Source organism: Pterocles gutturalis, unplaced genomic scaffold, assembly GCF_000699245.1.
Source record: "Pterocles gutturalis isolate BGI_N339 unplaced genomic scaffold, ASM69924v1 scaffold25848, whole genome shotgun sequence".
Taxonomy (NCBI): Eukaryota; Metazoa; Chordata; class Aves; order Pterocliformes; family Pteroclidae; genus Pterocles; species Pterocles gutturalis.
Window position 1 is genome coordinate 6,595 of NW_010126351.1, and position 12,754 is coordinate 19,348.

The following is a 12,754-nucleotide window of genomic DNA, read 5'->3' on the forward strand; positions in this document are numbered from 1 at the left end:
AAAGTCTGAAAACGTAAAAGTTCTACCATCCAACACATGACAGTAAGTGCTGCCATTTAAAGCGACAAACACTGCTCCCAAGAACAGATATTCTTAGAGGAAAAAGTCATAACATTTTTGTTTGGACAAAAAAAATTAAATTGAAGACCGGAAGAAATATATTAGTGCCTGCCTTTTTAAAAGTTTTTTTTTTTTACATTAAATACAGTTTTCTTTAAAAGCAAGGTACTTTCTAAATTCATGGTTTATATACTGTATGTACACAAGAGCAGAACATTGTACAGTGTTTTTGGATAAAGCAGCACTAACTAGCTATAAGCTGGTACGGTGTTGCTGAACCAAACACAAGATGACAAGCACTCTTAAGAGAATTATCTCCATGGTTGGTATGAGAAAAGTAAAGTATCATGTATGTACAAACTGATTATTCCAACAAATCCCACAAACTCAACATCATTTGCTGTGGAACTGTACGTGCTGCAGCTAATCAATGGAAGTCTCACTGCAAGAACTGACCTGACAGACCCAAAGTAACCATTTTATTTTAACAAGGTGCAATACCCACGCAGAGAGCACTTACACAAGTCGTCATTGCAACACATCGCTCCTGGGGTGCAGGGCTCCAAGGAGAGAAGATTCTTACTGCACCTCAAGTCAAGTAGCCACCTGCATTTTTCTACTACACAAAATATGAAATGCCCCAATGAAACCATATGAAATTGAGATTAAAGCTACGTTATTAAGTATCTGTATGTGCACTCTGGCTTTCTGCAGACAGCTACAGATTAAAGCAGAAAATTCGCACCCAAGTATCACCAGCTCAGACTAAAATGAACTGGCAGTGAGTTCCATAATTAGTGCAACATTAACTCCTATACGTTATCAAAGTGACTTACTGATCTTCAGAAGCACAACGTGCTTATTCAGGTTTTACAAAAACACACAAGCCAGATCATTGTGCAGAAAACTACTTTCAGGTTTGTACGTATATATATTTTTAAAGTCTACCCCATTAAAAACCCACCAAACTTAGAAATAGTTTGTGCCCTGGTTCAAAGTCAGTTGCATCCAAAAATGAGTTTTTATTCTAGGGTTAGCAGCGGGGCAGAGAGATTAACGTTCTTGTTGTTACATATACTTTTAATCGTCATTCAGTTGACATCTTCAGAAGAGGTCATTTGCTGTACTTTCAGGATGCTGTTCATCCTTGCCTTAGCCACTACACTGGTTTAAGGAGCTGAATGTTTCTTCTTCAATGAGGACAGAAGCGAGACAACTTGTTTCTAAACTGCATCAACTTAGAAGATTCAAGTTTTAATGGTGTAAAAATCTGACATTCAATTACAGTTAAGAGAAACTTGCTACACAGCAAACTGCATCCAAATCTACCAGTTATTGATGGGACCTTTAAATTAACTGTTAACAAGTTATTCAAAGCATCCAGACCTGGAAACACCAGATCACCTAGCCAGTGAGCCAGCAACTCCCTCCCCCTTTTTCATGAGGCTTTAACAAATGCAACTGATGTGACCTTAGCACTGGAGCCAATGACTTCCATCAGTTAACTCCAGTACCCAAAACGGGCTAGGGAGATCCTGTGTTAAGCCCAATGCAATATGCATTAGTGTCATGGAGCAGGAAGATCCCAGTGTCTACTTGTTAAAGTTCACAGAAACCATACCGATACAGACAGGATAAAACACAGACTCAAAAGGATCCATTATGCTTGAAGAAAATTCCAAATAAAATGACATCTTCTGCACAGCCCAGCCTCAGACACAGCCACACCTTTATCTAGTATAATAAACTCTGTAGTAAACTGTTTTTGACCTCCATAGGGAATAGGAGTTGTCAAATTTAAGAAGATAAACTCCTCTCCCTGGGTACTGGTGGCTGCCAGCATACACTTCTTCGTGACAGTCTCGTCTGTACACAGGCACTATTTCATCTAGCTGAGGCTTGTTGGCATTCTTTTTGGCTTTTTCTTCACTGCTAGTGTTTTCTGCAAGGAAAAAAAAAAAAAGGTGTCAGTTAACACGGGTGGATGCTTTATAAGAGAAAATCAGACTGATCCGCAGTGGACAAGGCACTCTTTGTTAGAAATCAGATGGGTTGAAGGAGTTCATACCAAGGCTGTGGCTAAAGCATTCAAAAGCAGGAGGAACAGTAACCATACTCACTTTATCATGAATTTTACAGTTTGATATTAAAACTCACCATCTCTCCAGCACAGCTGGGTCAGTTTGTAGAGATGCCAACCTCTAGTTTTCATTAAGACATTACCCCACATTGACTGCTACTGATCTGACATGCTTACTACGACTGATTACTTAGTAGTAATACCCAGAAGGCCACTGCTCCCTGTGTCGGAGCAGTCCCTACTAAGCAAATCACATGCTCATTTCAGAACATTTTTCTCTGATGGTATGGTAGACACCCCTGCAGGTAAATGCTGGTGACCTGGCCACTATTGGGAAGTGCTCTTTTAAGCTGTTTTGCTGAAGCCTCAAGGAAAACTTCCTCCCTAGAAAAAGTTCATGAACAGCAGGGCAGGATTTTTCTTCAGGTTTTCAGTGTGCAGATCCACTATGCTCTACTATGGAACCAGTTTCAATTTGCTTACTGAATAGCTGAATTGGAGAGGAGGGCACACTAAGGAGTAAGTGAAACTTAGGAAAAGGATTTCTCCACCCTCAACTGCTCTAACCCATCTGTGACCAAACGAGGTGACTGAAGTTACTTTCAGAACTGCACTTCTTATTCATAATTGGAGTCAAGATTCCAGCTAGATGGAAGCTGGGGGAGCTAGGAGATTACACAAGACAATCAGTTAGATCTTCACCCATGGCAAGCTCTGCAGGACCGGCAGTTTGTATAAATCAGCATGCTTACCTTCTTCTTCATCCTCATCATCACTGGATTCGCTGACATGCACACTGACTGCAGTATTAGGGGAGTCTGTCCATTCAAAATACACCCCAAAACCAATGTCATAATTGTCTGTAGCAAACTCCCAAAAGAGGTAAGACCCCTCTTCATGAGTTGGTACTCTAACTGTAACCACTTCTCCTCGGCCCACTGTGATCACAGAGTCTGCATCCTGCCGGATTTTTTCCTTGAAGTCTCTTATCTGGGGTCGTGTCCACATTGATGGGGCAGCTATCACCGGAACAGAATCTGGAGAGAAGGGAGGAAATACAGCAGTTAAGCTTTGTTTCAGTTATTGTTGCTGCTTAATTAAGTGTGCTGTAGGGGCACTTGAGGACCACAAGCATCAGAGTTGCTTGCAAGTAATTTTTTTTTTTAACTGAAGAAACATCTCTTTTCACAGTTGACACCTGCATGACATGCAGTGCAAGTTTAGGTATAACACCGTACACTTAAATCCTGCCGGTTCACCCATCCACCACATTTAAACCAACAGCGCTTATGTGGGGAAGACTCAGGCAGATGCACTGCTACAGGTGACATTGCACAGAATCCTTCACTGAAAGGGTCTTTAATGTGGCAGAAGCAGAGGTGGTGGATTTGTCTAGAAATTGTGAAATACTGACTAGAATAACCGAACATCTCGTTATGCAGACAGGGACCATGCTAGTGTTGGTTCTACACTGGGATCCAAGCAAGTCTTTTGAGGACTACAGATTGGGGACGAAAGTATAGAGGTAACACACAGAAATAGCAGTGACGAGCATACTGCTGGGAGGCTACTTTTCTGGCTCCATTTCCACAGCTTCCTAGAAGCTGTCTCAGGAATGCAGGAAATGTGAGGGGACAGCAGTCCAGACTGCACATAGGACAGGGCTAAGCCACAGGCAGGGCAGCACTCAGAGAGAGCAGGAAGGATGTGGCTTTATTTAAACGTGCAAGGCTAAATCACTCAGTTTTGACCCGAGTTCAAATAAGATTGAACATACTTCTGCACAGAACAGCTTTCTGCTAAGCCTTTTATGTTCCTTTCCTTCAAGTCAAGAGTGAAAGGAGGTTCTGGATCCCATCCGCTTTGCCTGAAATGCTTTTGCTACTTCCTCTTCACCTCCCCCAAAGCTGAGTTTTGCCTGTGCAATACTCTTCTTCCTTAAGAGAAACTGGACCCGGGAATCAAATCTCACTCTTGCATAGCCCAATGAAGCCAAGCAAAGAGGCACAGTTATCATACTTAAGATATCAGAATCCTAAGAAAGGCCTTTGTTATTTATTTTTAATTAAGGAATCATGCTAGTCCTACCTTTTGGTCCATTCTCCAGTGCTTCTTCCAAAGCCTCTGGATCCAGCTCTTTTTCAGGGCTGTCTGCATGTGCACTGGCCTGCCCATTGACAGATGGGGTGTCCCCCGGGGCAGGTGCATTTCCCTTCGATGCAGTAGTCAGAGGTGTCCCTGTCGCTGCCACAACCGCCTCTTGCTGTTTCTGTAAGGCTGCCTAAAATGACAGAAACTAAGTCAAGTAAAACCAAAACTTCCCAAGATGTCTCCCTCTTCCAGCAGACGGTATAAAGACACTTTAAAGAAAATATCTCCCCCTGTGCCCCATGGAAGTTTGTGCCAAGGAGGCTTGACACAAGACACCAGAAGCAACACATATTAACCTGTGAGAATTGCATGTACTGAGCAGCAGGGGAAGTGAAGTCACTTTGTTCTAGGTTGATGGATACAATCTGAGCAAAAAGATTCGACTTTCAAGTTGATTAAGGCACACAAAAAACTCTTGCACTTAACTACAGAAGTTCTGCATTTCAGTAATTCCTATAACATTACTTTCAAAATTGAAAGTGATGATTTGTTTGCTGGTTTTTACCAGTGGGCTGAAAGAGTTCTAGCCCATCCAGAGCTCCTCCAGGTATAAAAAGAGCTGGAAGTATTTAAGGTCTATTAAGTACTTGCCAATTTGTGAGTTAATTTGCTCAACAGGGTTCTCTATCAATTCCACAATGCCTGACAAAAGCAGTTATTTAATACGAAAGCAGGAAGCGTAAGAGCCACAAGGACTGTGAGTGGTCTGGGAGAAGAGTTAAAGCTCAGAAGCACTGCTTTTAGAACATGTGACTTAAGTACATCAAAACTCTTTAGATAGAATTTATCATGCTGTCGCTGTGCAAAGGATTAAATACACCTAAAATGAGATTATACAAGGTAACAACAACACAACCATCCTTTTGGATTCAAGCAGGATGCAGTACCCCTTTAGCTTCAAGGATTATTCCACTGTCCCTAGTTATCAGTACAGAGAGATTATGCACGCTTTTTTGTTGGGACAGGGAAAAGGTATAATTGACAGTACCATTCTTTAAATAACATAATAAGCACATGATTTTGATGAATATAGGTATCTTGAAGGAGTATAAAGACAATGTAGTCAAACATTAGTTAGATTTCAAATCTGAGCAACTTTACAGATGTTGCCCAGATCTGCTTTCTACTACAGCAGTTCTATGCACTGAGACAACATAAAGTGGTGAGAACTCTTCTAGAAAGCTACTGCACACAGCCTTTCCAAAATTAATTGTATCACAAGCTCACCTGTAAGCAATCACGACAGAACAGCATTTTTTAACTGCACTAACAGATCCCAAAGGCGGTTCAGTTACAAGCATCCAAAAGGAAAGTATTTCTCAGAAGTGTTATGGAGGCTACCTGAGTCTTCAGGAAAGTCCAAAGCAGAATTAGATAATTTTAGCTCTGTTACATGCTGCTTTTTCATCCTTTCCTCTACAAGAGTTGTCCAAGTAGAGACTTGAAAAATAAGCTTCATTGCCTGGTAGACTTATTTTGTAAGCTGCTCTAAAGGAAAGGCTGTTTTGCCCAGGTCTTGGAGGACATTAGTCTTCTGTACATAGAAAGCAGACAGCCATGATTGAAAGGAGCAGTGTTGACAGCACTGAAGAAAATTGGCAGCAGCATCTCTGACACCTCAGTCTCAAGGGAGTAGTATCAATTACAGAAGGCATCAAGGGCAAGACTGATGAGGTTATAAGCTTTTGCTTACCACTATGACACCAAAGCACTGATACCAAGGTGTCATTGAGCTTCAAGAGTAACTATAACAGGGCAGGAAGCCTCTGACTTTCCTGTACCACTTCAACTCCCATTAAATCATGGTTTGGCTTGGAAGGGACCTTCAAAGACCATCTAGTCCAACCTGCCTGCCATGGGCAGGAACATCTTTCAGTAAATCAGGCCACTCAAAGCTCCATTCAACTTGATCTTGAACACTTCCAGTGATGGGGCATCCACAACTACTCTGGGCAACCTGATCCAGTGTTTGACCACCCTCATTGTAAATAAATCTCTTCTTTATGTCCAATCCAAACCTACACTCTCAGATTAAAACCACTGTCCCTTGTCCTACAGGCCCTGGTAAAAAGGTCTTTCTCCATCTTCCATAGAAGCTCCCTTTAAGTATTGAAAGGTTGCAATAAGGTCTCCCTGAAGCCTTTTCTTCTTCAGGATGAACAACCCCAGCTCTCTCAGCCTGTCCTCATACGGAAGGTGGTCCAGCCCTCTGATAATTTTGTGGCCTCCTCTGGACTCACTCCAACAGGTCCATGTCCTTCTTGTTCTGGGGACCCCAGAGCTGGATACAGGACTCCGGGTGGGTCTCATGAGAGCTGAGTAGAGGGGGAAAACCACCTCCCTTCCTTAACCTGCTGGTCACACTTCTTTTGATGCAGCCCAGGGTACAGCTGGCTTTCTGCACTGTAAAAGCCCATTGCCAGCTCATATCCAGTTTTTCATCCACAGTATTCCCAAGTCCCGCTATGCGGGGCTGCTCTCAATCCATGCATCCCCTAATCTGTACTCATATTAGGGACTGCCTCAACCAAGGTGCAGGACCTCGCACTTGGCCTTGTTGAGCTTCATGTGGTTTACATGGGCCACATGGCTTCCTTCCTTGGACAGTTCTTTGCTGAGGGCATCAGCCTCACCAACATACAGGTGACTTAACAGGAAATTAGTTACTGAATTTTAAGTCTTTAGGTCAAGAAGACTAGACCTTAGGCTGACAGTTACAGGTCACTTAATATTCAGGTCCTGCCCAGGAGGTCAGATGTACTAGAGTCTGGAGTCTGGCTTACATCTGTTTAAGGCAGTTAACAGATGGACATCCTTGGACTTTAAAATAGCTTGCGATGTGAATACAGCACATTTGCCCAAGATGCAAGATTCCCCTAAACAGAGAAGCAGCCTTTCAAGCCCAAGCACAAAACCCTTCCAAAAAAGAAATGTACTGCTGCCACCCATTGCTACCAGAAACACAAAAGTCTGTCCTCCCACCCAAATCACAAGCAGTCTATTGCAGGCAAACAGCTTAATTAGATACTGATGTCAGACAACAGATGCAAAAGCAGAGAGAAGCCAGTAGTGCTCAAGTTGACAGGGAGGAGCAATCTCAAACCCAGTAGTGATGTGACAGTGCTGCATGCATGCATGTTCAGCTGGAAACACAGGGCTGACCAAAGCCTGCGGCTCTGCACAGATCTTCAGGTGTGATACCTACCTGGAGAGTCACTTGAAGAGTTTTGTTTGTGCTCAGATGCACTGGTATGTACCCCAGTAAATGACACACACAAGAGATGCTGCAGCAGAGTGCTTCACTTTTGGTCTCCAAGGAGAGTAATTAGTAAAGGCTGCTTAGAATTTTCTTAACTAGCAGCTGCTTCAGAAAACTACTTGAAAATAAAGGGGCTTTGGCATTTGAATCCAAAGTAGCATTAGTCACTAGGACATTATCTCTCCTTGTAGCAATTACATTTTCAAGGAGATAACAGCAAACAAGTCAACATCTCCCAGAGACAGTCTGAGGCACAAAATCTAAGTTTCTCAGCTGGTCGGCCATACCTGTTGCTGTGCAAGCTGGACTTGATACAACTGCTGCATGTATTGTTGATAATGCTGTTCCTGGAGCTGCCGAATTAGGATCTGCTGCTGTTCATAATTGCCCGGATACTGCTGGGCTGCATACTGCTGGAACTGAATGGCAGTCTGGGAGTTCAGTGCTGCCATTATCTGTTGCCTAGATTGGTGGGAGGAGAGTATGAAGATTATAAGCAGCTGAGGGTATTGGGGAAAACCCTGTACTTAAGTGACTTAAAGTGGCCTCAAAGACAGTGAATTCAATTCCTGCAAAAAACAATTAAAACAAATCTACATAATAGAGCAGAACCAAGAGGTAATGCAAATGTGAATTTTACCTTAAAAATATGCTGAGAATATAAAGAAGGAAACAACAATTTCTACCCGATGTTTGAAAACATCAAATGTTAAAAAGACACAAGAATTCGTAGATAATTCTCAATCTGTTGTCTGATAAAGAGATAGTGCTAGAAAAAATGTGCGACTAAATTTCTCAAACAAGCAAGGGAAAAAAACCCACATTTGGTTCCTTCAGAAAATATGCAGAAAGCATCCTTCCAGCAGCCCTTCTACAAATATTGATAAGAACAGACCTGCTGCCATACAGCATGCCAGTGCTTTTTGGTAAATCTAAGAAAAACACACCACATTACTATCTTAATTTCCCCAGATGGTATGCAACAAATATGAAAAGCATGACTGACTGGGGCCTAATTCAGGAACAGAATAAAATGCTCCAAATAGGGCATCTATGTCTCCAATAAACTCAACTGCTGAAACTTCAAGAGGAACATGGGGTTACTTATGCACAGGCTCAGTTTTCCTCCTCTCTCCAGAGGGCCAACAGAAGCTATATAATAAAAAACTAACTAGATCCAGAGTTTTGTCTCACATTATGTCCATCAGTGACCAGCTATCAATGCTTGAGAGGAAGAAAGAATCATCACCCAAATGCAGGAGTGATTCTTTGCTTCCTGCCTTTTTTTCTTCTCCCAAAATCATCCTTTAAAAGCTCCAGTACTAGACTGGTTTGTATCCTGAAGGGCAAGACCTACTATTTCAGCAAAACTGTGACCACTTTAGATACACTTGGTCAGTATGTATGTATACATATTCCTTTTCTATCTAAACGCTTTATCTCTGTAGCCTGTTACAACCACTGAATATGCAACTGCTATTTATGTAAAAAAAGTAATCTCTTAACTTCAAGGCATACGACACTTCTTGTTACTTAGCACTGTGCAACATTTTTCTATCATATTCTCTGTTTGTTTATATCTGTATTTCACATTCCTCTGGCTCTCACAGTGCTGAACAAACTGTAAAACTGGTGGATTAACTATCTGCTCCCTTCTCAAAACCACTACATAGCAAGAGCAGGATCTACTTCAGAGACATCATCTGCAAAGACATCTATATTATGGAAAATGATTGCTGACTGGTGTGGGACAGCTTTGGTGATCTATTCTCTTACATCCTACTTGTGCAATGCTGGATCCATGCTTTCAGAATCTGGATCTGATGGGAACAATGAAACGTAACTACAGCTGTATAAGTAAACAACTTAATTCAGCCTAGAAACAGAGGTTATGTGCATTTGAACAAGAATTCTGTATACCTTTTAGAAAGGTGCTAAGATCCAGTGATTGCCAGTGTACAAATCAGATTTGTAGACACTTCACACTTCCTAGAAAGGGAGCACCTTTAAGGAGGTAATGCTAGATTATCAAGTTAGAAAATTTCAGCCATGCATTCAAAAGAACCCAATGAGCTGCAGTTCTTTTTCAAGGCTATGCCTTCTGTGAAAGGATAGAAACTTTCAAGTCACAGTTCAAACACCACTTCTACCTGGACACTTAACTCTGCTCAGTTGAGTGCAGCACTACTAATTTAAGCAGCAGAGCCACAAGTTTTCATGAGGTACAGCCCTTGAACCCAAAAACCTCCATAGCTTCTCTTTAAGCAAAGCTTTTCGGGCACTTTCTGAGAAGGCTGCATACAAGAACACATCAGGATAATTATTCTCTGTAAACTGTGTCCCTTTTAACTAAGGACGCAAGTGTCACTCCCAGACTCTGAACGCCAGGTATGCAATTCTAGCATAACTATTTAAACAGATAGATATAAATGTCTCAAGTGCAAGGCAGTTGTTGTCTTTCAACAGCTGTTTATTTCAGCTACTCACTTCTGTTGTTCCATCCGAAGTCGTTCCTCCTCTATTCTCCTCCTCTCTTCTTCTTCTCTTCTCAGTCTTTCTTCTTCTTCTCGCCTACGTTTTTCTTCTTCTTTTTGTAAACGCTCACGCTCCTCTTCTTCACGCCGCCTTCGTTCTTCCTCTTCTCTTCTGCAACATCCACTCAATAAGCTATTTCAGCATTCCTACAACCCCCGGATGAGTTATTTTCAACATGCTGTAACCTGCCTTTTGCCTGCCCAATAAAGCTTTCGATTTCGGTTATCATCTCCTCCCACTTTGATTTGACTGGAGAAGTGTCTTATTGGACACAAACAGAAAACATATTGTTTAGTTTTACTGCACTGTGCAGTATGACAAGTGTAAATCCTGCATTATAATTTGATATTAATTCTAAACTATTACTATACTGTATTTAGCAAAGAGCAGTAGAAAAAATGGTCTGGAAACCTTAAACATCTTCCAAGCTTTGCCATACGTTCGATAATTACATGGATACTCCAGTTGAATATCACATGATATGTAAATGACAGTAGAAGATAGCCTTTGTCAAGTTGTTAACCCATATTACGAGTTTAAAGTACCTGACAATTTCACGTTCTGTATACATTTAGTCTATAGACATTTTGTGAAGTGGGTATTTCTTGAACAGATGACAGTATCAATAAAATATAAAAACCTCCTTATATTCTAGGTGTCTTCACCTCAGAAACAATCATTCACTAGTGGCAAAGTAAAAAGGCTTAAAGAGATCAAATGGCACCACAGCCACCTCATCTTCAAGCATTTCTCTTCCCAAAACAACTTCAACTTAAGCTACATGCGATACTGTCCATAGGTCAAGAGTTACACACTCAATATACTCCAAAGGACTCAACATTACCTTTTCTTTTCTTGTTCTTCTTTCTCTATCTTGTGGGAAGTGACATATGTTGAAAACAAGTGGCAACACCTATTCAGGAGCTTAACAAATTCTGTCATAGCTTTTTGCTTTGACATGTTTCCAAGGGCAGCCCATTCCTTCCTGAGAGAGAGAAATCAGCTGAAATAACAGAAGTCTCAACTCTTTTCAAGTCAGTACTGAACTCTCAGAACCCGACCAAAAAAAAAAAAAAAAATTGGGAGACCAGGGGCCAGACTTTATCATATGCAACTTCAGAGAACCAACAACTTTTTCCACAAAGACAGACCTTAGACCTGTAGGTGCTCTCTTCTGCCTGCACGAGAGTAACCCTTTTAAACAGACAAGTGTGCTTTTTATATAATGTCACACATACCATCAACCCTACTTTAAATTCTGAACTATACCCAAACGCTTCCCAGCTACAAGTGAACCTGAACCAAACGAACTCTTCTTCCAGTCTAGTTTGTGGAAAAAATGCATACGCTTTCCTGGATGAACATAGTAACAACCATCGATTATGGTGTTCAGTTAGTTGAAGGCAACAGCCTGGTTCTCCCTAAAGGAAATGTACATCCATTGGGACAAAAGCAGGGCACTGGGTCCAGCCCTGAGAAGACAGCTCTGTGTTGCTATTTCTAGTTGTGAAGGCAACGTGCAACAATGAACAAGAGAAATGATGCCTGAACTGCGAGCAATGCAAGAGACACGCCTGAGACTGCCTAGATCTCATCAAAATTTACCTCAGAGGTTGAACACATCAAGTATCTGATTTCAGAAGTTATCCTTGGTATTAGCAAAAGCTACAGTGAACACTGTTACCATTAGCAAAAAGCCTCTTATAACGCTAGTGTGAAGTTAGGATAAAACATGGGCCTGCACACTGATGCAGAGCTAACCAAGTCTTAAACTGCTATGAGAAAGCAGACTCTAGGCACAGCAGCTTTTCCTAACGTGGTTCAAAAAACCCAATAATCTTCTGTTAGCTCCATTACTGAACTGTGACAAGATTTCCAAGATGTGTTTGTAGAGGCCACTCTTGCTTTCCACTGCCATACACACACATTGACGCAACCCACATACTTTTCTTCTTATTGCAGAAATTGGATGATGTTCCTTCAGACAGGAAAAGCAGAGTTACCAACAAGAGTACCAGCCCTTTTACCTTCTATCATTCCCCAGTACATCAAAGAATCCAACTTCAGGGCAAGTGTCAGGGTTGTAAGGTCCCAGCAGAACCTGCTTGTGCAGTGCCACAAGTTTGAGTTTTTCTTCATATGTTGGATGAAAGGCTTTACCATCTTTTTCTGTAGAAAAAAGAAAAATTCACTGTTGTGATTAACTGATTAAGCACAGGACAGCAAAAAGCTTTTTGTATAATCACTACCATTATTTCCTCTGTAAAAAAGGAGTAAGATAAGTCACAAAAGGTTAGACTAATTAAGTCAGTTCTATTCAAATAAAATATAGATCTGTCCGGAAGAAAGACATCTACTTCAGCTGCTGAAACTTAATTGGGAAGTGTTTTTCATCATACCACTTAGAATGAATCTTAGCTGGTAAGTTACCACATAAATATTTATGTTAATTAGTTGAACATCATACCATATGGATCTATAGCTCTGAAATCTTTAAAAACCTTAACTTGAATTCAAATGTGTCTGCCAAGCCTACTGCAATGTGGATAGGAAGGATTTTCCACAAAGAATGATGTGATGTAGATTGCTCTCCTTTCATGCTCTTCATATCGACGAAAGCAGAACAAGCAAGGTTTAAGGCAAGGAAAACTGCAGAGTGAAAATTAGAA

The 12,754-nt window shown here is 41.3% G+C and overlaps 1 protein-coding gene across 1 annotated transcript; it reads right to left on the bottom strand.

Moving 5' to 3' along the window:
• Positions 1-1,295: 1,295 nt before the first annotated feature.
• Positions 1,296-12,254, bottom strand: ACBD3 (acyl-CoA binding domain containing 3; the record flags this gene model as incomplete). Its single annotated transcript, XM_010078965.1, has 7 exons — positions 1,296-2,002; positions 2,893-3,177; positions 4,229-4,421; positions 7,838-8,012; positions 10,038-10,196; positions 10,930-11,070; positions 12,113-12,254. Coding segments are annotated over 7 exons (1,307 nt in total), but the record flags the coding sequence as incomplete, so codon positions are not given.
• Between the last annotated feature and the right edge of the window lie 500 nt (positions 12,255-12,754).